The sequence below is a fragment of the Nuphar pumila genome, chromosome 9 (genome assembly GCF_984573655.1).
Source record: "Nuphar pumila chromosome 9, dmNupPumi1.hap1.1, whole genome shotgun sequence".
NCBI lineage: Eukaryota > Viridiplantae > Streptophyta > Magnoliopsida > Nymphaeales > Nymphaeaceae > Nuphar > Nuphar pumila.
In genome coordinates, this window is record NC_143257.1 from 38,893,660 (window position 1) to 38,919,425 (window position 25,766).

The window sequence follows — 25,766 nt, forward strand, 5'->3', positions numbered from 1 at the left end:
TTTGCCTTTCCTCTTCTATCTTCATCATTTGCCTTTCCTTCTCTTCCTCCTTATCTTTCTTCTTCTTCAATTGCCTTTCCTTCTCTTCATCATTCTCCTTATTCTTTTTTTGCCTTTCACTCTACTTCTCCTACCCCTTCTTCTTCAATTGCCTTTTCTTCTCTTCCTCCTTCACCTTATTCTTTCTTTACCTTCCCCTCTCCTCCTCCTTCATTTGCCTTTTCTTCCTTTGCTTTTCATTCTCCTCCTCCTTTTTCATTTGCATTTTCCTCTCCTCCTCCTCCTCTATCTTTATTTGGTTTTTCTTAATTTGCTTTTCATTCACCTCCTCTTCCTTCATTTGCTTTTCCGTCTCTTTGTCATCCTTCTTCTTCATCTTTAGTTCTCCCTTTGCTCTTCGGCCTCAATATTTGATGGATAATGCTCTGTATTATACAATTTCAATGCTTTGTTCTTGTTTTATCATTCTCAATCTTTATTATATTTTGGTACCTTTCATAACGCTCATATATATAGGACTGGTGAATAATTTCTCCAATAAGCATCTCATCGAACGACAAGGGCTTTCTTGTCTTACGAGCTTTAGTCATTGATAACCTGCACAACACATAAATTTAACCACATCATTATATGTTACAACTGCCTCTCCAAATATATAATATTATAAATTATTTCATTCGTTAAACAATCACTAACATTACAAATCATAGCAATATTTAGCTTTATAAGTAAACATCATTGTAAGATTTAGCAAACTTAAGTACAAATTAAGGTAACTTCATAAATACACATCGCTATTGCTTTAAATCTATAAATTATTACTGCTTTAAACTTATAAATCGTTGTAGAAATCAAAACCTTCATAACTACATATCGTTGTAATGTTTGAGCTTCATAAGTAAACATTGTTGTACGATTTAACAAACTTAAGTACAAATCATGGTAACTTCATAAATCAAAAATACATATTGCTACTGCTTCAAACATATAAATTGTTGCTGCAACGAATGTACAAATTGCTACTGCATTAAATATATAAATCATTGTTGCATTCCAATGTACAAATCATTGTAGAAATTTAGCCTTCATAAGTACATATCGTTGTAATGTTTGGCCTTCATAAGAATAAATTGTGCTAACTATTTTTCAACGCCTGGAAGGTAGATAAGTACAAATCGATTTGTTTTAGTATGAAAATAGGTGTTATTTAGCATAAATAGTATAACCAGTTATAAAATTTAACATTCAGATTTACAAATCGATTTGTTTACATAATGAAACCTTAAACGAAATCACCAAAACACCATGAGTTTTGTTAATCCGACAATGGAGGCGAAACACCCAAAAGGTAGATGCAACCGATGATGGCAACAATGCTCCCACTATGCAGACAACGACAGAAGATGCTCCGACGGCAACAGCCGATGACAAAAGGTGCTTCGGCAGCAACAGATAACGACAAAAAGTGCTTCTGCGACAACAGACGACGACAAATGGTGCGTCGTCAGATGAAGCTTCTGTTACAGTAGATGATGCAAACGTTTACTGCTTAGGGCAAAAATGAAATGTTTGAACTTTAAAGAGTTAACATCATCCTCCCTTTTCTGCATGAAAGATATTTTTGTCCTTTTTTGAAACCGATATTTCACTTTTCTAGATGAAAGATCTCAAACGGTGGTTTCACTTTTCTAAATGAAGAACATTTTGCCCTTTCCTCTAACAGTAGTTTCATGGTGGAAAATGGTACTAAAGTCTTGCAACTGCACCAAACTTCTAAGCTAAGTGATGCCGATACAGATACGACCCACACGGCGCTCATTCGGACCCCGAACACCAAAAGTTTGCTTCTCACCCCTGTGTCCACACTCGACATTCATTTTTCAAAGAGAAAGTCAGAATTCCATTGTTGCCAACCCGCTTCGGAGCGTTGGGACAAAGGGGCGGAGCTCGGAGCGGGCGTCGAAGGAGAGCCAAAACGAAGCACCCATGGCAACCCCGCCTCAAAGTTGAGGCGCGCCTGTCGTGTAGTTTTCGTTCCCCTCGTCCCTGTTACAGGGGGGGGGGGGGTGGAACGAAAAGAACATACGTACACTGACACGGCGGACGCGCGAAACGCCGTCCGCCGTGTCCAACATTTGTTGAAAATCGCCGTTCTCAGCGTGCCCGAATCACGCTGGGAACTGCGCATCAAACATACCCTAAGTAGACGGGAGTTTTCCATAATCGTCAGCTATACTCCGTTTCAAACGGCAGAATCATCGATCGATCAAGAGAGAGAGAGAGATGAAGCGATACAGGAGAAGCGATGAAGATCTCTCCCTTCCCACATACGATGACTTCCAACCAATGGAAACCCATGGTATCTCTCTCTCTCCGTCAATTCCTTTATTTCTTCTTTTGTGATTGATTTGAAGTGAAGCCATAATTTTCTTTTCTCTGGTAATGGGCAGAACAAGAAGAGATGGTTCAATCATTTGAAAGGAAGCATGCACAACAGAGTACTCTGTGGAAGGTAATCCCCATTACTAATTATAGGTCAATATAGGTTTCTTATGTTTGCCACGGCTTCTTTTGGTGGTTCATGTATATTTATTTGTGCTTATTTGAATTGCAGAGTGACATTTTTTTTGGTTCTGTCTTTGTAGGGGGTCTTTGTTTTCCTTCTTCTTTGCTTTGCAGCATTTTTCATATTTTCTATGCACCAACAAGCTTTATCTCCATGGGAATTGGTAAAAATATCAGCTTTTATTTTACAGTACTTTGGTTGCCAAACAGGAATTGATACTTTTTCCTTGCCACTCTTGATAGTTCTTATCTGATTCTTCCTAGGCATTGTTTCAGTATGCTAGGTCATGGTAATTGCTTGAGTTTAATATGGAATTAGTTAACTAGGAAATGCAAACCTTCTCGGCAAGTCTGTCTTGCTGGTTGGACCCGTATATATCTGTTCATAATACAATGCTTCTTTCTTTTGTTGGGAGAAGTTGCAATGTGTTCATAATTCTGTTAATTGAACATGTTGCAATAGATTGTTCAGAAACTTTTTTGATTCAAAGCAATTTCGTTGTGAACACTGGTGAATGGGGAATAGTGAAAGACATGGATGAAGATCTGTATGATTTTCTTTCAAAAGGAAACCGATGAATATCTGTGAGACTACTTGGTTCATTTAAATTGGTCTGAAGCTGCAAATTTATCTGGACGGCTTTTTAGAAGTGAAAGATAAGCATGAAGATTGATGCAAAGCTATTTATTAGTTATAAATGTTTCTGTGAGAAACTTTTAGCGACATATGCTTGCACCGTTGATTGACCAAGTTACTTGGAAGTGACACAGATCATGCCACCTCCTAAGCTACCACTAAAACTTCCAAGCCAAAACATGATAACTAGGCAAGAGTATGTCTAACAAAGGCAATATGATTGTGCTACTATTTTGTTGAATTAGGACAGGAACATGCCAAGTTCAGTTGAATGTCTGCAAAACCAGACATGGCTTCAATAGTAGGATGTGGCATATCTCTTTAGTTTCCTGGATCTGTAGATCTTAAAGGAGTATCCTACTTGTTTTCTTTAAAGACGCAGGGGAAACTGTTCAGGAAAAAGAAGAAAAAGGACATATGTAGACATAACAGCATGATTGCCAACTCACAAACGTGTGCCTAGGAACTTTATTGTTGCATTTATCTTAATGATTGTTGGAAATTGCGTCACCATGCATTCATGTTGGTTTAAATGTTGAAGAAGTTGTTGCATGCCTATGAATCCATGAATAAGAATTAGTGTTTCATTTAATATTTTTTATTGCAAAAATTCTTAAAATAAGGATTGTTTGTGTAAAACACATGCACCGGTTATCTGCATCTTAATTAAAGTTTTAAAATCTAGATAGATCAATAGAGACAACAAATGATAGTGGAATTTCCTACCACTCTAAAGCAAATGAAAGGTTGTACCTATGAAAAAACCGGTTTGTACATTGCCTCGATTTCAAATCCTGTTTGGTTTTAGTTTCCATGTTCATATCACTAGCGTCTTTTAAGTTATTCTATGGAACCATTTCATGATGGATGAGGTCGTGTACTCTTGCTAAGCTTTTCCTTCACAATCTCATAAATCACCACATTATCATTGATTAATTGAACCAGTTATCATTATTCCAAATATCTAAATTGCACATTATTTGTTAGGAAAAAAAAACTCAATTTAAAAATCACAAAATTTATGAAAAATGCCAGAAAAAGTGATTTTTTTTTAAAAACAAAAAAATACAGAAAAACATAGACTGCAATAGAAAAAATGAACATGAATATAAGCATTATGAGTAATTAAACATACACATGCACTAGCGAAACATTTGAAACAAAACTAGTAACATTGCTAACATCTAACAAAAGTCATAAGCATGATTGTTTAATATCAAAGTCACACATTACATATCAAAACAAAAAGAACCACTAGGGTTCACCAATATACCCAAAAAAGGGTATGCAAAGCAAAAAAGGAAAATAGCTTTTTATTCAAATGGGAAAAACTCCATCAAACTCAATGCTTTACAAGGGGGAACAAACCCCATAATTATAATACACATGAGAGGTTTTAGAGGGAGTCGTCGGGCTCTAGAGCCGTTGGGTGTCTAATGACTTTCTTAGTATATTGTTTTTTGACTTTGGTCAAAAAGCAATAATGGCTAAAAAGGTCCAAAAAGAAAAAATAAATTCTATCCTAATTAGATTCTAACCTAACCTAACTAGAATACATAACTAGACTAAAAAGACAAAAAAATTACATATGAGATTACATAGATTACATAGATTACATATTTTAACATGGAGAGGGTCCAACAACTGGAAATCTGTCCGTTCGACTAGCCTTCAATGGCTAGAAATCTAGCCATTGGACTAATATATATACATACTGTCTATCTATCTATCTATCTATCTATAGATCTATCTATCTATCTATCTATCTATCTATCTATATATATATATATATATATGTACACACACATACGTAGTGTAACGACCCTAACTCATACCCCTTAAAAAAGTACGTTTTTTTTTAAAACCATTGCGGAAACATTCCCAGAGACCCGAGGCTTTTACAGTTTCACTTTCCATTGGGTAACTCAACCAACTACAAGGGATCTTACACTTATCATCCAAACAATAACAAACCAAATTTTATTAATTAAGAAATAGTAGTTTCGAGACAATTGATAAAAAGAATAAAAATGCATGAACAATTAAATGTAAATAAAAAGTAAGGAAAAGCAGAGCCGCGCTGTCCCTCTGTGAAGTTGTCTAGCAAACATGTAACATTCATAGCTCTCCTAGAAGCGAGTCATTTCACTCGTAGCTCTCCAAAAAACATTGGGTTTGGATCCGGATCCAAAATCCAAACCCATACCCAAAATGAAAATGGATCGAGATTTGGCTTAAATCCAGATTAAAGTAGGTCTTAAATAAGATCCAAATCCATAATAATTCAGATCATATACATCGGATCCAACCCGATCTAACTCCGGATCCATTTCGACAAACTGCTCAATTTTTGGAAAAATGCGATTTTTGGGCCAACCATAGCCCGAATTTAGAAAAGTAAAATATCATTGCGCTCAGAATTCCGAGACGCTTCCAATGACATATTACACGAATATCAAATTATGAATCACCCGAAAATAACCCGATTTTTGCTCGTATTTCGCTTGAATTTAAAAGTAAAAAATAAAACTCTTGATCTCGCTTCGATTGGCTCGTTGCGACCTTGTCGATAGGACCTGGGCCAAGCCCAGACTCAAAGACATCAGTCTAAAAACCAAGCCCCAAACAATTTTTTTTCTCCTAGACTTGGCCAAATCTTCGAAAAATCATAATTTGGCTAAGTATGAAAAAACACGATATTACACGTAGAGAAATTGGTAGTTGCTCACACGTTAGGTGCTAAATGATACATGCTAAATGGGTTTTTCTGCCCCTTCGGTGTTTTTTTCGCAGTTCTGACCCCATAAATGTGTTGGGCATGGTCGATTTACAAGGAATCCACACCTAGATCATGTGTTTTCAATGAAAAATTGATATTTGGAGCCTAAAAACTTTACCCATTTACCACGCTCATTTAGCACCTAACGTGAGAGGCTACCAATCACTCCACATACGTATATATATAATAATACATAAAAAGTACATTTATCTTAACAAGCGAGTCCCACACATCAGAATGCATCAATTCAAATAGGTTTTTAAAAACAAAGGTTCTATTTGTAAAAGGTAAACACTTTATTTTTCCAAAGATGCAATCACTACATGTAAATTCTTTTTCATTACAATTTTTTTTCAAGAATGGAAAAAGGTATAATTTAGATGAATATGGATACCCTAATCTTTTGTGCCAGGTTACAGGGGCATAATTACAAAAGATTTAGATGGTAAAGTTAAAAAGTCTATGTAATAAAGATTTTCTCTCCTAAGGCCTTGCCCATCAAACTTCATTGACTAGAGATCCTGCACGGAGCAACCCTTAGATGAGAAGGCAATTTCACCTCTATGGTAAAAAATTTATGAAATGAAAAATAAATTTAAATTCAATTTAAGAATAATTCTAAATGCACAACAAAATGAACTCCAAGAGTTGAAACATAATGCATTTTGACAAAAATATAAGAACAAAAGTAAAACACATTGAATGTGAATGAATATCTTCATTAATAAAGAACACTAATAAAATACAAAAGAAATTAAATAAAATCCTCACTACAAAATTTTCAAAACACACAAAATGCTTAACACTACCCATCACTCTCTCAACCCTCACACACCCTGTAATGTAAGGAAAAAAAAGAAAAAAAGAAAAAAAAAATTTGAGTCCGACATGTGTTGGACACGCAGCAGGCACGTGTCTTGGTCGGTTGACGACTCTGGATCCGAGCCCAGCCTGGATCTGGCTTTTCGAATTTTCGAGAAGCTGGTACACCCCCCTTTTTAAAAGGGTTCGGGTGTCTCGGGCGAGGGCATTTGCCCTCGCTCGATTCTCTCTCCTCTCTCTCTGTCTCTCTCTCGTTCTCGGCTCAGCTCCAGCGACCCGCCGACCGACGATCGCTCGATCGGCCATCCGACAACCACCTTGGTGGTGGTCAGCTCCCCTCCTCCATGCTAGTGTCAACCACCGTCTTCTTCTTCTTCTCCGGCGACTCGCCGCCGGACTGCTACAGGTAGGTGTCCTTCTCCCTCTCCCCGAAGTTCAGGTTCGTTGGCAGGGGGCTTGGCCCCCTGCTGTTGTCCGTTCGTCGGCAGGGGGCCTGCCCCCCTGCCATTGTCGGTGTGTCGGGGGGAGGCTTGCCCCCCTGTCACCGACGATGGGTCGGCAGGGGGTTTAGCCTCCTGTCGCCGGCGATTTCGTCAGCAAGAGGCTTGGCCCCCTGCCGTCGTCAGTTTGTCGGCAGGGGGCCTGGCCCCCTGCCTCTGTTTGTGTGCTGGCAGGGGCCTGGCCCCCTGCCTCTGTTTGTGTGCTGGCAGGGGGCGGACCCCCCTGTCGCCTCTCTGTGCCGGCAGGGGGCGGAGCCCCCTGTCATTGCTTCGGCTTGTCGGCACGGGGATTCGCCCCCTGTCGCTGTTCTGTCTGTCGGCAGGGGGCTTGGCCCCCTGTCACCGACGGCTCGTCGGCCGGGGGCTTGGCCCCCTGCCACCGTTGGTTTGCCGACAGGGGGCTTGGCCCCTTGTCGTCGTTTTGTTTGCCGACAGGGGGCGGAGCCCCCTGTCGCTTTTGTTTGCAGGCAGGGGGCGGAGCCCCCTGCCTTTGTTCGGCTTGTCGGCAGGGGGCTTCGCCCCTGTCACTGTTTTGTTTGCCGACAGGGGGCCCCGCCCCTCTGTCATCCTTTGTTGCTTCTGTGTGCCGGCAGGGGGCTCCGCCCTCTGTCGCCCCTGTTTGTCGGCAGGGGGCTCCGCCCCTTGTCGCCGATTGGTGGCCGCCTGCCGCCTGGGTTGTTCGTTAGGGGCCCTGTCTGCCTATCTCTGCTTGGCGGCCAGGCCCTTGTTTCACTTTTGACTTATGCTAACCTCTTTAGCGTGTGCAGGTTGCACGACGGAGCGCCCGCGTGTCTCGTGGCCTGAGACCCTTCGAACTTACGCTCGCAGGCGTGCAGGAACCCGCGACTCCCCAAGGTAGGGGAAAGTTGCGTGAAAGGACTTCGAATGAACTAAATTGAACTAAAGGAAAGATAATTAAACAATATGCCTATATACGTATATGTACGTTCTTTTAACTCAAGGACGCGGTTTCGCGATCCTTGTCCTGTTTACTTTCCAGCACTTTACTTTCTACTGCCGCCGCGCTATATGTGCACAAGCTTTCTTTTCTGTCTTTTAAACTCAAGGACACAGTTTCGTGATCCTTGTCCTGTTTACTTTTCAGCACTTTACTTTCTGCTGCCGCCGCGCTATATGTGCCCAGGCTTTCTTTTCTGTCTTTTAAACTCAAGGACGCGGTTTCGCGATCCTTGTCCTATTTACTTTCCAGTACCTTACTTTCTGTCTTTTAAACTCAAGGACGCGGTTTCGCGATCTTTGTCCTGTTTACTTTACAGCACTTTACTTTTTGGCGCCTTGGCTATTTATGTTTCAGCACCTTACTTATTGCCCTGCTTGCTTATGCTGACTCACTTCTTGCTTGTGCCATATAGACTTCGATTATGCTATTGTTCTGCCTTGCAGGTACCCCTAGAAATTGCTGTCAGCACTTGAGCTCCTTTAAGTATTTCTGGTGGCTTGTGGCTATAAACTTAGTCGCATCTCTTGGCAGTGTTATGCGATGCTATGATGCGTAGCATAAAGTGAATGGGCCCTATGTTCTGCTTTTGGATATCTCACTAAATGATAAACATGCGCCTTCACAGGCAAGATGCTCGAATGGGTCGAATAGACCAGGACATATAGAGCAAGGCGATGATGATGAATAACCCTTCATCGTGCTTGTTCGAGTTGGTTCATCGAAAGAGAGGATGGATGGTACAAAACCTCCGGTGGACAGACCATTCATGACTATTTCGGGCAAAGATCCGGCTTCCCCAGTCATCGGAGGTAGGGGAAATGACGTTACCATAAGTATCCTAGGTGGTAGTCGACCGACACTTCTGCAGAAGTTGGATGCATCTGTGGGCCCTTTCTAGCCTTTGGGGACTTACTCTCTCGACCACTGGTCGTCCCCTTAGGATCGAACTCAGTCAGTCCTTCGGGGTATAATAAAATACATAGCATAATGAACCCCCGAACGGATCTCGGCTGTTTCTACGTTTACATATTGTGCGTACCCACAATGTTCAGATAATAATCAGATCACAGTATGACATGCTCACAGTTGTTGTTTGTTCTTTGCGCAGACTGAATGTTTTTACCTTACTATCAGTTTGTTGTTTGCGATAGTTGGAAGGTATGCATGATAAGCCTGGTTGTGATTGCTTACAGTTAGATTATTATCACTGTAACACTAGTTTGCTTGAGTTCATAATATATTGATTAGCCTTGCTGTTCACTTGCATAGGTTGTATCAGTTTCTACTTGCTTCTATTCAAGCATGATTTAAATTAGTTCATTTTATTCCTTCTACGTACCTATCAGTTTTCAGGACTGACCCCATTCTTTATGGGTGTAGGTGACAGGTAGCTCTTCTTACAGGCGGCGGTGCAAATGCTACGTGGTCAAAGCCTCGCCTCTCTCGTTGACACGCTGGCTATTCGATTTTGGGGGTGGACACCCTTCTGCCTTGTATAAACTAAACCCTTTTTATGAATGTACTTTTTTCTATCTTCTGCTCACTATCTTGGCTTAGAAAAATAAGCTTGTGTTTGCGCTGAGTCTTTTTGCTAACGTACTCAGAAGAATTGACTTGTGCTTTTTAATCCTTTGGTATCTTTAAAAATCTTTGCTGCAAACTCTGATTTTCGAAGGTATTTCTATGTAAACCTTTTTCTCTCAAGTCGAACTTCTGGGGCGTTACAACTTTTGGTATCAGAGCCAGGACGAGAACGGTTGAGCCTTGATCATCGAGCTTTCCACCGCACTGTAATTAGACGCTTAATTTTTCTTGCTTTGATAAATTAATGCATTGCTTTTACTTGGATCAGTACTTGTGTGTGATGGATCCGTCAACTGGTCAGAGTGGCTATCACGGCAGGGGTGGTCGTAGAATGCGTGCTCGTTCGGTAAGAGGTAGGGGCCTCTTTTTTGAAAGAGGAGGACGTAGCATGTCCTGGGAAGAGTGTTGGGCTAATCGCTCACCCCCATCGACCTTTACGGATGAGACAGGTAGCCCACTACCCCCAGAATTTCAGGTACCTTTGGCAGCAACCTGGTCCTCGGTATATGTTCGAGTAGGAGGACATCTACCCTCGCAAGTCCAGGCAGATCGGCAAGCTACGCCGAAATTCTCTGATGGTAGTGGTCCCATCCTAGTACCACTTGAGTGCGTCTTTTGTGGCGAGTCCGGACACACTTTAGACTTTTGTCTCCTTAAAGAAGAGCACGATAAGGAAACTGCAGTCGAGGATTCTACTATAGCCGTCATCCCTGACCTTAATGTGCCATATCTGCCTTTGGCAGTCCTCGAACAACCTTTGCCCCAAGTGATCTCAGAGGGCCTTGCGCTCCCAATTCCTGGTGTTGATTTTTCAATCAACATTTCAGATTCGTCCACAAGCGGTTCAGTCTCACTGGACTACACACCTTCGACTCCGATGTATGATGTGGAGGTTCCCCCAGATGAGCCACTCCCTTTTGTCTCTCGACGCAGGTTTAGGCGTACGGGGAATAAGAAGGAATATTTTCGACAGTTTGAACGTCCATAGAAGGAAGTGTTTGTAAATTTTTGTTCAATTTTTGTAAGAGAGGCTGCGAACTTTCATGCGGATAAGTTCTTTCTTTTGGCTTGTATACCAGCATCGCTGGGATTTTGTATATGCAGTGACTTGAAGATCTATAAAGTACCCTTTGTTTATTAATTGTCTTGGTATATTCTAACGTACCTTATGTTTATTTTTAAGGGTGGCTCGACGACCAGATGAGGATTTGACAGAGGACGGGCTCGAACGTAGGGGATTCATTATGGATTCTCTGAACGCGTTGGCCGAAGCGATCCGAAACCAGGGGACTGCGCAGAGAAGTCAGGCTCCTGAGCAGGGGGTCTCCTTCGAGAAATTTCTAAAATTAGATCTTCCGGTTTTTTCCAGGGGAATAGACCCGGATGCGGCAAAATATTGGATTAGTGAAGTCGAGTGAGTCTTTGACGTCCTCACAGTTCTTGAGGAGAAAAAAACTTTATTTGGGTCCTTTCGTTTAAAGGACGATGCTCGTATTTGGTGGGATACCACACGGAAGATTCGATTCTCGAGCATTGGCACGGTGCCTTGGGAAACTTTTAAAAAGGCGTTCCTTGACAATTATTTTCCCCCTCATGCAAGGGAGAAAAAGAAGATCGAGTTTTTGGAGCTGTGTCAGGGTAGCTTGACTTTGAATGAATATGCGACAAAGTTTCAACAATTAGAGAGGCATTGCCCCAACCTCTTTGTTTGAAAGTCTTGAATTGCCTTTTCTCTTTCCTCTCCAGTAGCCTTCATTTGATCTCCTTCTTTCTTGGTGAGCTTAAGTTGGGGTTAGGGACTAGGTCCATTAACATACCCTCATAACTTTTTTTTTCCCCTTGAGATGGTTCTCCATTGCGGTAGCCCACATTGGGTAGTTTGAACCATTCAACTTGAAGGAAAACTCGATCTTTGATTCACTTTCGGACATGGTGGTGATGGACATGAATATAAGGTCTTCTCACGAACCGTAAAGAAAGAGGCTAGAGTACACACCTATAAAGAAGAGAGGAAGATACAAAGCAAATAGGATCAAAGAGTCCTATTGCCTATGATACCATGCTTAGTTGTCATAGGCGCTAGGCAGTGAGCCCCTAAAAAGGCCTAGGCAGTACCCAAAATAAAATAATAAAAAAAATATAAGAAACATGTATATTGTCTTCTCTTTCTTCTTCTTCTCCTCCTCCAAGAAGAAAATAAATGATATGTCTTAAAAAAAATATATAAAAAAAAGAAAAAGACTAAGCTTAAAAAAAAAGCCTAGGCAGTGACAGCCTAGGCGACCTAGGCGGCAAATAGGGCCACACTGCCCAGACCTGGTCGCCCAGGTGGTGGGGCTGCGCCTAGGCACCACCTTTGACAACTAAGATACCATGTAATGGAATCAAAGAGCACAATAATACAAAAAGCCTCTAAGGGCAAATAACACAAGCCATTAATGACAAATACAAAGAGAATCACAATATCACAAAAGCCTCTAAGGGCTAGAGCACATCAGCCACTAAGGGCCACACAAGCGCGCAACACATTATAAAAATATTAAAGTTATTAATGGCTAATGCTTAATAAAAGCATGAAACAAAAGCTAGAAAACAATGGACAAAAATGCATTCTTCTCCTACAACACAAAAACATAAAGAACAAATATATATATATATATATATATATATATATATATATATATATATATATATATATATATGTGTGTGTGTGTGTGTGTGTGTGTGTGTGTGTGTGTGTGACATAAAAAAAATAAGATACATACATATATTCTTATATATATTTATATATAAAAGTCACTAGAATATGAGAATTGAAAATATGAGTACTGTGTGAACCGTTATTTTCATGATTTTTTTGTCTTCTCTTGAATCTGACCGTACAGATGTGATCTACATGCTTGGTTTTATAAGGACCTGCTATTGAATCATCCGATTATGATGCATAAATGATATTTTTTAAGACTTTCAAATCAATGGCTCATAATCTTCATAAATATTCAAGCATTCAAAATTCACATTTTTCATTGAAAATACACGATCCAACAGTTGATTCCTAGCACATTCACCATGCTGAACACATCTACATGGTTGGATTTGCAAAAAAAGCGTTGGAAATGCTCATATTTCTAGTTCTCATATTCTAGTGACAATATATATATATATATATATATATATACACACCGACATTGTTCGCCATGCTGAACACATCTACATGGTTGGATTTGCAAAAAAAGCGTTGTAAATGCTCATATTTCTAGTTCTCATATTCTAGTGACTCAATATATATATATATATATATATATATATATATATATATATATATATATATATATATATATATATATAAACACTGATATTGTTCATCATTTTCCCCATTTTATTTTATTTTTCTTGACTGGGGTAGCCAACGGGGTTGTTCTCTTCCTTTTATTACACCAGTTTTTGGTCTTGTTGATGCCTTCTATATTCCATCTCTTTCTTAGTTTACTTTTTGGGCTTATATATGTCTTCTTTCCATCCACATTAACAGAAACTATACATACCTATTCTGCACCTGCACCCTCTTTTCATTCAGCATTTGTAAAATTCAATAATGTATTTGCACATGTCAATACAGAAGCGTAATGACAGTTTTCTTATGATTTTCATGCAATTTATAGGCTTGTAAGAATGACCTACTAGAAATTAAACAGTCTACTTTGGTTTTTTACTGAAGAATGCTTTTTTTGCTGATGGACAGAGATATCATGCTTATTTTATGGATGAGGTTGAGTCCTGGGTTATCATTTTAGCAGGTATTCTGTCCTATTTGGGCTTCCATAGATGTTGCAAAATTTATTTTATATTTCTTGTTCTATCATTCTTAACTTAATGCAGTTAAGTTTGTTTATCTTGTCCTAGTCTTTGGTTGCCAAACACAAGATATATAAGTTTGTCTTCACTTTTGCATTTACTTATATATATATATATATATATATATATATATATATATATATATATATATATATATATATATATATATATATATATATATATATATATATATATAACTGTCCAAGCCAAGAAAGGTACAAAGCATCCAAACCACCTTAAAAAACCATTTCTAGTAGTTTTTTGGCAAATATGACTGCATAGATGTGACCTCCATGGTCAAAAACCATTTCTAGTAGTTTTTTTTTATGCAAATCTGACTGCATAGTGGATTGTTTAACGAAGAGTGCTCACTTTCTTTCGATCAAAATCAGTCAAATATTGGAGAGCTTGGCCGATGTCTATGTAGATGAGATAGTTAGACTTTACAGGGTGCTGCGTTCGATAGTGTCAGATCGAGATCCGCATTTCACATCTCGATTTTGGCACCAATTGCAGAAGGCTTTAGGCATTACGTTGAAGTTTAGTACTACGTTCCACCCACAGACGGATGGGCAGTCAGAGCGTACGATCCAGACGCTCGAAGACATGTTGAGAGCATGTGCTTTGGATTGGGCAGGCGATTGGGACAAACATGTGAAGCTTGCAGAGTTTTTGTGTAACAACAGTTTTCATGCCAGTATTGGTATGGCTCCGTACGAAGCTTTGTATCGCCGACTATGTAGATTCCCTGTGTGCTGGGATGAGGTTGGAGTGAAAGCAGTGAAGTCTCCAGAAATCATCCAACATTATGCGGACCAGCTGCATTTGATCCGACAAAAGTTGATCGTAACGTAGAGCAGGCAGAAGAGCTATGCCGATCAGTGGCGTAGAGAGCTCAGTTTCGAGGTAGGCGATCATGTGTTTATTCGGATCTCACCTACGAAGAGTGTCTTTAGGTTTGGGAAGAAGGAGAAGTTGAGTCCTCGGTATGTCAGACCCTTTGAGGTTCTTGGTCGAGTTGGGGAGACCGCATATCGAGTAGCACTTTCTCCTCGGTATGTCACACCACGATGTGTTTCACGTCTCGATGTTGAGGAAGTATGTGCCTGACCCCTCACATGTGATTCACTATGAGACGATCGAAGTGCAACCTGACTTGACGACGGAGGAGAGACCTGTTGAGATTGTGGATTGTCAGGAGAAGGCGCTGCAGATAGGACGATCCCGTTCGTGAAGGTGCGCTGGCAGCATCACGGACTGGACGAGTGCACATGGGATCCTGAGGCATATATGCGTCAACATTATCCACACTTATTTTGTACGTTCTAATTTCGAGGATGAAATTCTTTTAAGGGGGTAGGGATGTAATGTCGCGTATTTTGATACTTAGTCATTTTATAATTTTGTCAAAAATTGGCTAAGTTGGGAGAAAAATCGTTTGAGGCTCGATTTTTAGACTGTTGTCCTTGAGTCTGGGCTTGGCCCAGGTTTTATCGACATGGTCGTAACGAGCCAATTGAAGCGAGATAAAGAGTTTTAATTTTGACCTTTAAATTCAAGCAAAATTCAAACAAAATTTGGGTTATTTTTGGGTGAAATTCGGAATTTGATATTTGTGTAATATGCCGTTGGATGCGTCTCGGAATTTTGAGGGCAACGATATTTTACTTTCCTGAATTCAAGTTCCGATAGGCCCGAAAATCGCATTTTTCTGAAAATTGAGCAGTTTGTCGAAATGCATCTGGAGCTGGATCGGATGGGATCCAAGGCATATGATCCGAATTATTATGGATTTTGATCTTATTTAAGACCTACTTTAATCTAGATTTAAACCAGATCTTGATCTATTTTCGTTTTGGGGATGAGTTTGGATTTCTGGATTTGGATCCGGATCCAAATCCAAGCCCCACGATTTTCCAGCTTTCAATTGAATATAAAACTTTAATTTGGGGTTTAATAAGGTTAGGGAGCCTTCTGGGTTAATTTGCTCATTTTTTGAAGATTTTAGATAATTTTAATTAATTAATATTTAATAAATAAATAATTAAATAATATTAATTCCAAATTTCTATTTTTGGGCTGAGTAGGACTTCTTAAAAGAGTCATTATTCTTGCTTAAGAGAGGTTAAGAAAAAGTTTTAAAAAGGAGAAAATTACCAAATATGGAAAAGTCAACCTTTAAAGAACTTTCAAAAAAATTGGAGAGAAAGAGTTTCTCAAATTGGAAACTCTCTTTCTCCAGCCCTTTCTAAAGGGCTGGAGAAGCGGGGGGTCTCACCCCCTCTCCCACTCATTATATAAAGAAAAAAAAAGAGAGAAGGAAAAAGAGAAAGAAAGAGGGAAAGAGGAGAGAGAGAGAGAAAGAGAAGGAGAGGAAAGAGAGGAAGGAGGAAGAAGAAGAAGATCTTCTCCATCCATCCAACCCCTTTTCTACCATTATTTTTCTCGTTTCTTTCGATCCACGCAAATGTACGAGTCTCCTCTTTTGAATATAAATGAGAAATCAAATGCATTTGTGTTGTTGAACTCGATATGGTGGTTCACCTTTCGGCCACGGTTTTAAGGAGTTTTCAATTACTTTGTCTGGGGTGGTGTTGTGACATAGCTGTTATTAGTATACGAAGAAAGTGACATCAATGAATGTTGATTTTCCTGGTGTCTGGATATTAGATGTTGATTTCTAATGTTTCAATGAATGCTGTTGATTTCTGATATCGGTAGAGGGACAAGTGTGGAACCGAGTAATAAAATATAAATTTTGTGTTAAGTTACAATTGAAACCTATGTTGGACTTAAAGAATTGTTGTGCTTGTTTTGAGTATCTGCAGATTTAATGGAAAGTGGAACTAAACTTGTGTGCATTTAATAGGGACGCACATTTAATAGAGACATGCATGCAAAAGAGAACTTTGATAATAACATAATAATTTATTCATTTATATGCATTGGAATCATACATATTTACTGTTCTGCATTAGTTCATGCATTCTTACTTATTCTGTCTCATGTGAGAACTTGTTATTGCATGAAATGCTTGAATAGTAAATAGTTTATGAGTTTGTAGTTGTTATATTTCATTTAAATACTTGCATGAATTTGATTTATACTTTTTCTTGTTTATTTGAATTTTTAGAGGAATTCGTACAAAGAATCCTTGATTCTTACCTATTATTTCAATGTTTTTCTTAGGACCTGGAGCTCAGTGATGGGGATTGTAATGACCCCAATCCAGACCCTTTTAAAAATGCAGAATATTTTTTTTTCTAGAAGTTGCGAAAACCTTCCCAGAGATTTGGGGTCCTTACAGTTCCACTTTCCATTAGATAGCCCAACCACCACAAACGAAGTTGCAATTATCATCTATATCAACCAACTAAAACTCTTTTATTAATGAGTAAGAAAATTTCAAAGACAAGGTTTTCTTCAACTGAAAGTAAAGTAACAATTGCAGAAATTAAAAGAACTAAAAGAAGCAAAAATAAAGCCACTCTGTCTTCTGCTGAAGCCGTCAAGCTCAAGTATGACTCTTATCCATCCTCAGATGCATGTCCAACTTCACTGTTCACCATTTCCTGTGAAAAACCAACAAAGTAGGGTGTCAGAACCGAAATTCTGAGCACAGCTACTTCTAAAGAAACCAGGTGAGAGAAAGAACATGTATAAGATTTCATGCATTGATTTGAGTGAGTGCAGATATAAAATTTTCAACATTCAAATTATCCATAACTACCAATAATTGCATATACCCATCAATCAAGAACAATAAAACAGTACATATATCAGGAACTAAATAATTAAACCTTGCAGCATGATTTCAAGAAGTAAATCATATGCTACTACCAAATCATGTCATGATATCAAGAGTGATTCAAACATGCATGATCTAATGCATAATAGAAAAATGCATGATTATGTGCAATGCATGATTTCTTCTGTTATCTTGCATTTAAGTTCCATCTTTCCATATGCATGCCCTATTAAATGCACACATCTTTAAGTTCCTCTTTTTAATTACCGTGTCCCGCGGATACACCAAACAGGTACAAACCCTGAGGTCAAGTAGGTTCCCAGGGTAGCTTAACACACAATTTGTAGTTTATTACTGAGTTCCAACTTAGCCCTCGACCGATATCAGGAAACAACACCATCCATCGGAACATCAGACCTCCACATCTAATGTCGGGGACACAAGGGACACCCCATGCCCACAAGTGCCACTTCCTTGGTACCATAAACTCACAGCTGTGACTAACACACCACTCCCGGGTAAAGTGGCAGACTCTCCCTAAAATCGTGGCCAGGAGAAGAACCTCAATATCGGGTTCAGGGGCAACAACGCACACGGAGTTTTTGTATCCTCACAGTCTCCCCAAGACCGGATATCTAAGATTCTCATACTCCAGATGAGATATCCCAGAATGTATATTACACTGTTCTTATTCATTATATTTATTTAAAGTTCATTCTTTAAGTTTGCAACACCATATGCAAAAGTAAGGTGAAAACCCGCATTCTCCCTTGCGGGGACCCCTTACGCGACTCCAGCCCGTATAAACAACTAGAACAGTGTAGTAATGTGCCATACCAACTTATGTGGTGTAAGTGATGCAGTCAAATTATACGTGAAAAGAAAGCAAACCCACGGCTCTCCAGGCCGATAATGGACCATTTAGGCCATCGATGCATCACATAATAAAACCAAGTAGTGTTTACCCATAACACTATGCCAATAATGCCAAAAGCATGTACACTCATGCAATCATAACCCAACCATATGCATATAATTTATCAATCATACACATTTCCGCTATATGTGTATTACTTACATCACATACGGGTATTAACCAACCCATATCTTCTTTTGAGTGTGTGAGTGTACATGTAAAGTTTCACATATTCATCAAGCATACATGCTCAAGAAGAAAATCAGTAACTGAGTCATGCCCGCATTCATGATTGCACAACCAGTATCCTGAGATAAAAAAAATAACATTTACCACTTATCGAGTAGAAGTGTAAGTTTATGAGTGTGTTAGAGAAGATGGTCGAGTTTACCAATCCCGAATCCCCCATCTTTCTAGCTAAAAATAGTCAATTCAGTCTATCCGACTGTATTTCAACTAATTATAATAAAATTTCACGGACTTCCATGAGAGAAGAATACAACTTGCATAATACCAGGGGCCGATGCCACAAAATGAATACATTCAGCTAAAGCAATAATAAAGATCCCTAATAATGTTAGATCTTTTTTTTTTTCCTCAAGAATGTTTTTCCCCAAACCGACTACTCATGGGAAACCCAAATCCAGTGTCTACCGAACACCCTAAGGTTTCAAACCTTGATCATTCATGTGATTCCCAGGAATTTATTCTTAAAGTGTTCATGCTTTAATCCATAATATACAACTACGAAGATTTCACAGAATGATTTATACCCAAATTCTGAATTTAAAACAGAATGGAACCTGTGATACATTTAACTCAACATCGATCTAGCATCTTATTATCTTAAACAGGTTTTTTTAATTTAGAGGGTACACAATGCAATTCCCAACAACCTGATTTGTAGTTCAAGTTCATCTCAAGATTCTGACTCTTATCATCATGAATATACCATCTCAAGACACAAATGAAATTATTATATAAGACCAGAAATTTTAGATAAAGCCTGCCATGATAACAAATTCAAAATATAAACTCTTAAGTTGTGGAAGCACCCACCCAATGCTTGGGCAGGACACTTTCCGAACCGGCTACCAGTCTGAAAATCTAAAATTTCAGAATGTAAGATCAGCAGTGTCATACCCGGTTTGAGCTTACACCATAGTTTTTATTCAGCTAGTAAGGTCTATGATTCAGAACAGTGCCCAGACATCTGTTGACAGGGGGGGGGTCCCCTGCTAATCCTCATACCATTAAAATGAACAACATCTAAAGTGCATTATGTAAATGTTTTAGATTTAAAGCATGCAGAATGTATACTTAAAATATTTCAGGAACATAGGCTTAAGAGTATCACTCTAGATCCCCAACTATCACCATTGCTCTCATGAACTGCAAATGAAATTAAGAGTTATTTTGATACAACTCATAATTGGTTGAGTCCAACCCTCAATACCTTAACACAACTCAGAAAAATCATAGACTTCAGCAGACCCATGATAAAAATGACACTTCACAGCCCTGAAGTTATGGTGAACCGAGCTGCTGATATGAAACTTTATCATACATAAACAAAATTTAACCCAACCGTTGCAACTTAGTATAAAGCCCATGATCAATACTACTGTAGTCAAATGAAAACTGTAAAAAGATACTACACAGAAAATAACTTAACGTTCATGGTTTTAATTCTATCAACATCCATGTACAGGAGAGTCAAATTTGCTTTAAGAGAATCGTGTTTACCCCAAAATCGACAGATCAAACCCTAGATTAGGCTAATCAGGTGCTTCCATACTGATTTCCTAAATTAATACACGCCAAACCAAAATCGGTGTAGAGCACGCATGTAAAATCAAGGATTTACATTGACAAGTTAAACCCTTATTGCTGTCCGAGTTAGGGCTTCCCCTATAACCCCTCACACGGAAAGATCCGAAACCTCCAATTCACCGATTTGGGGTTTTAGGTTTAGGGTTGATGTAAACCCCAAATCCTACCCTCAAACCCCCACATGGAATCGAACCTATGTTCGATCCCTCACCCGAAATCCAAGAAGCACCGTACATTTTTGAAGATTTCCCCGACGATCGAAAGCTGGAAACGCGAAGGTCGAGCTGCTGGTGTCGCTCCACGCTGCTGCCGTGACAGAGGGTGCTTGCCGTGGCCTGTGGTGGCTGGTGGCCAAAATTTGCCAGCGACCTCCCTGCCTCCGGCGCACGCACACAGACAGAGAGAGAGACGGGGAGAGATGGGGGAAGAGAGACTGAGTGAAGAGGGCGAGACCCCCTCTCCACTCCCCCCTTTATCGGCCCCAAGCCCCCTCCTTCTTTGCCGAGATGAGGGTCGGTTACGCCCTGCGTAACCCCCCCCTTTCCCCTTTCTTTTTCTGTTACAACAATATCGGGCAACCCTTATCGGGTTGCCCTTTTCTTTTAAAAGGGTTGCTACAAGGCACGACTCGGGTCCGGACCTGAGGCCCGTAACCCGACCCCAACCAATATGGATCCACAAGTTGGATCCAAATGGATCCAAATGGATCCAACTGTGGATCCTCAGATTAATTTTTAAAAACTTAAAATTTTATTTATTTATTTATTAAATCGAGGTTTAAATCAATTAATCCTAATTACCCCCTTTATGGGTCCTAGATCCGAAATATGGATCTAGGCCCAATTTGAATTATTTTATAAAAATTTTGGGTTTTACAGGGATGACTGCCACAGGGAGCCTGCGCGATCGCGTGACTGCTGTTATTTCTGGACAGTGTGGCTATATGATTTCACAATTTAATTTAATTACGTTCTCAAACATTGATTTATTGATTAATAAAGTTAGCTATTTAATTGATTGGTTCAACGTAAAGATCACTTTTGGTTTGTATGTTAAGTCTATGAGACTCTGCATCATTGGATTTTGGTTTCCGCAATTGTTTAAAAAAAAATTCACTTTTTACGGAGATGAGTTGGGGTCGTTACAGATATTCTATTGATACCAATTCATTGACACATCATAGAGATGACCCGTGAGGTAGCTATAGAATATGAATGCAAATGAGCCATATATACTGCAAATCAAGGTAAATCAAATATGAGCCTAAATTTTCAGTTCCAAGATGGATTTTCAATCCAATTTAGTATGTTGAACCCAAATATTATTCTATATGGCAGAACTAGATCCAAATTAAATATCAATTTAAAGCACATTTTATCAATCTAACATTTTTTTTGGGTTTGAAAAAAATAGGATCCATTTCAGTATTAAAATTGAGTTAACATTGTATTCATAGACCATATTAGATTTATAATTAGATCTGTAAACTTATCAAAATTTGATTCACATGTATATAATTTAATTTTTTTGTTTTCACATGAAAATCTAGTTCATGTTTGGTCTTAATTTAGATTTATTATTTTAAAACACAAATCTAGATCAACTATGATCAAGGTTTAAAAAGACTCAGATGTGGATTGAGTTGGACAAGCGAGAGAGAGAGAGAGAGAGAGAGAGAGAGAGAGAGAGAGAGAGAGAGAGAGAGAGAGAGAGAGAGAGAGAGAGAGAGGTCTCTTGCACCTCAATCAGTAAATTTCCTTTCCAAAATGGAAAACCTTAATTAAAAACCAAAATAGAAATAATCCCACATTAACTAAAAGTGCACTTTGCTGAAAGAGATTTGGGGAACAATTTTAGAAACTACATAACGCCCACAACAAAAATCTCATCAATTTATAATTTTTTGCATTATGGGGTATTTGGCTCAAAATAAAAGTTTTGATAAAATTTAAAAAAATACTTAAAGCCCACAGAAAACAATCTCGTCATTTTGAAATTGTTATAATGGAAGAAAATTTTTGTGCATCACTACCCCTCATCACTCCTTTATAAGTAGTATAGATATAAATATTAAAATATATGGATATCATATTTATATATATGTGTGTGCACATGCATATATATTATATATATGCATATATATATTTTTATGAATGTCTTTTGTAATGCCCACTAGGGGCAATTTAGTCTTTTTCTTTCTACATAAATAGACATGTCCACTATGGACATTTTTTGTCTTTTATTTTTCTTTCTTTTTCTTTTTCCCATTTGATTAGGGGTAAGAGGGTCATCCCAATAGAGTTGTTGGGACCATCCCCATCGGTCACAAATGTGACTGTTGGGGAGCTCCCAACAGCTCCATGGGGGCTCCCTTTCATCCCATAATGTGTATAAATAAGGGGTCTTTCTCCACCTTATTCTCAAGGCTTCTTGGAGCATTTTAATGCATGTTCTTTATATTTTTAAGCTCTCTGCAATACCCGGTAATTTTTAGAGATTTTGTTCAGATATAAATATCTAAGGTAATGAATATTTTTGACAACCTATTTTATGATTTTTGAATGAACGTTTGTGATCACATTGAAGTTTTGAGAAGAACGAAAGTGATTTCATAAAAAACGGAGTTCGTTTGCTCGTAAAACATGCTCGACAAAACTAATGGCAAAATCATAATTTTGAAGATCTATTTTATAAGTTTCGAACACATTGTTGCATACATATCGAAAACAAGCGGTATGCTCTCGATACTCACCCAACAAATTCAAGGATAAAATGGTCATTTCATAATTATCGCAGGGATAATTATGGCCAAAGGGTCATACCCATCTAGCCACCTATTGACTGAGTCCAGTCAACCTTGATTTAATGTGTATACAAGGAAAACACAAATAATATAATATAATATAATATAATATAATATAATATAATATAATATAATATAATTGGGCCTAGTTATATTAACTAAGTAAACTTAGTTAATATAATGTTATCATTGCAAAATTTTACTTTTGCAAGTCAAACTGACATTTGAAAAAGATTTTGAAAATAACTCGCCTCCGTTTTAAAATGCAGGATAATTCCGAAGAATAAGATTCACCTATCGGTACGAGGTTCAACCGTTCCTGACACCATAACCAGGGGTAATCAAACCAAGGATCAATCACGTGCTTTTCTTTGTTCAACTTATCTAAATTGATGTTCTATTTCCTAAATGCACGAAGAATCAGGCATGTGTTATGAAATTTTAAAAAATGCAGATTGGAAACATGATGTTTGCTTGGAATAACTGGAAATATTTGGATAATGGACACTTTGAAAATCGTGAATCATTTTGGAAGACATTTCTGAAGAAAAGGAAAATCTATTTCTGAAGAAATCTTGAAGTTTTGAGGAAATCGATTTCTAAGAAAACTCAAAATGACTTAGAGAAAGTTGATTTCTCTGAATTTGAACTTTGACATTGAGAATATAACTTGAAAAATCGTGAATTGAGTTTGGGAGATACTTGAAAAATCTTTGAAAAACCAAAGGTTTTTGAGAAAATCGATTTTTAGGAAAATCAGGGCAGATATAAGGAAAATCAATTTTTTTAAATGAAGTTGAGAAATAAATCAAAAGAAGGGGCGTGTAGCCTTGTGAAACTTTTATTTTCATGATGCAATCTAAACCTAGATGAATGAATGCTATTTTGATAAAATATTTTCTGAAGAAATTTTGAGAAATCATTGATAAAAGAATTTTTGTGTCTTATAAAGGTTTCGAAAGAAAACAAAGATGTTTTGAAAGATCTTTTCAGAAATTGGCAAAAATGAACAAAATACAAGACTAGAGTCAGAGTCTTAATTCAACTAAGACTCTAGCATAGAGTCCTAAATCAACTGGGACTCTGGGATAAAATTTTGAAACTTTAAAATTTGGTTTCTGCAAAGATAAATGAAGTTTTTGAAAGATTTTCTCAAAATTGAAGTCAGTGTTAGAGTCTTGATCCAACTGGGACTCTGGGACAAAATCCTAATTCGACTAAAAGTCTTAGAATTTTGAATAATCAATGAAGTTTTAGAAGTTTTTTGCAAAAACAGGGTGAACACTGAAATCAAAATCAAAGTCCTGATCCCACTAGGACTCTGGGACAGAGTCCTAATTCAACTAGAACTCTTAAAATTTAAGGTTTTCTTAGAAAACAAACAAAAGGGTTTTAGAAAACAGATGAAATAAGATAGAAATTGAAATCAGGTTCAGAGTTCTGATCCGACTAGGACTCTAGGGAAGAGTCTTAATTTGACTAAAACTTTAAGATTTTTTTTTGTTTTCTGAGAAGCAAATGATGAGATTTTAAAACGGACTTTTGAAAATAAGTGAAAATGAAATAAGAAAACAATATCAAGATAGAGTCCTGATTCGATTAGGACTTTGGGAAAAAATCCTGAGATTTTGAAACTCTATGATAAAATTGTAATAATTTTGAAATTTGGGTTCTGACAAAATAAATGAAGAGATTTTGAAAGATTCTCGAAAACAGGTAAAGATAGAAGTGAAAGATAGAATCTTGATCCGACTGAAACTCTTAAAAAAGAGTCCTAATCTGACTGAAACTCGGAAGAAGAGTCCTAATCTAACTGAAACTCTGGAATTTTGGGCCAAAACGAAAGATTTTGACAAATTTTGTTGAAAACAAGTAAAAATAGAGATAAAAAGCAGAGCTTTAGTCTTGATTAAAACTCTGTGATAGAGTTCTAATTCGACTGAAACTCTAAGATTTTGGCTCTTTTGAAAGTTAGATGAGAAGGTTTTCGAAAACAAGTGAGAAACAAGAGTAAAGGATAAAATCGGGATAGAGTCCTGATTCGATTAGGACTCTGGGAAAGAGTCCTAATTCGACTGGGACCCTAAGATTTTGGCCAAAATGAAAAGAATGGACAAAGGATATGACTACATCTGGTTTAAAATTAAAATGGAGTTTTGAAAAGGTTTAAAAAGATGAAAAGACATAGCCCTGATCCAATTAGGACTCTGAAATTTTGAGAAATTTGATAAATGAAGCAATCCGAAAGCGACACCACCTAGCTGGGTCTCATCTGAGGATCAGTTCAAAATTGATTTTAAAACAAATTCAGATTGTTTTTCTGAAGAAAATAAGATCCTGGGGGTTAGCAAATGAAAAATATCGATGCAAAACCCAGGTTTGTGAAATTGATCTTGAAAGAAAAGTTTTAAAATCAAATCTGAATTAAAAGATTTTGAAAAACAGGAGTGCTGAATCTCGAGAATGAGATGCAATGCCATGAAATCGCATGCAATGACATACAATGATACGAGATAATATGAAATGATATGCAAAAGGCAAACCCTGGATGAGGGATTTGAAATCCCGGACCCCTGGCAGAGATAAAGATTTGAACATTTCTGTTTGTAAGGCAAGAATTGATGATTGAAATCGAGTCCAAATAGATATTAAATCTTGGTTGCAAGATGAAGTATTGAAATTTATTGTAAAATTTGGGATATGAACAACCCTGGCTCAGATGTCGACCAACTGGTTCCCTGAAGGCTGCGGAGAGTGGGTCCC

At 38.1% G+C, this 25,766-nt stretch overlaps 1 protein-coding gene across 4 annotated transcripts in view; it reads left to right on the forward strand.

Annotated features, from left to right (window-relative positions):
• The first annotated feature begins 1,927 nt into the window (after positions 1–1,927).
• LOC149828568 (histone-lysine N-methyltransferase) overlaps positions 1,928–25,766 on the forward strand; it is a 98,396-nt gene continuing 74,557 nt past the window's right edge. For all 4 annotated transcript variants that reach the window (XM_090016887.1, XM_090016886.1, XM_090016888.1 and 1 more), the window contains exons 1-4: positions 1,928–2,359; positions 2,451–2,512; positions 2,646–2,729; positions 13,591–13,645. In XM_090016887.1, the coding sequence (XP_089873013.1) occupies positions 2,284–2,359; positions 2,451–2,512; positions 2,646–2,729; positions 13,591–13,645 (277 nt within the window). In that variant the 5' untranslated portion in view covers positions 1,928–2,283. The remainder of the gene's footprint in view (positions 2,360–2,450; positions 2,513–2,645; positions 2,730–13,590; positions 13,646–25,766) is intronic.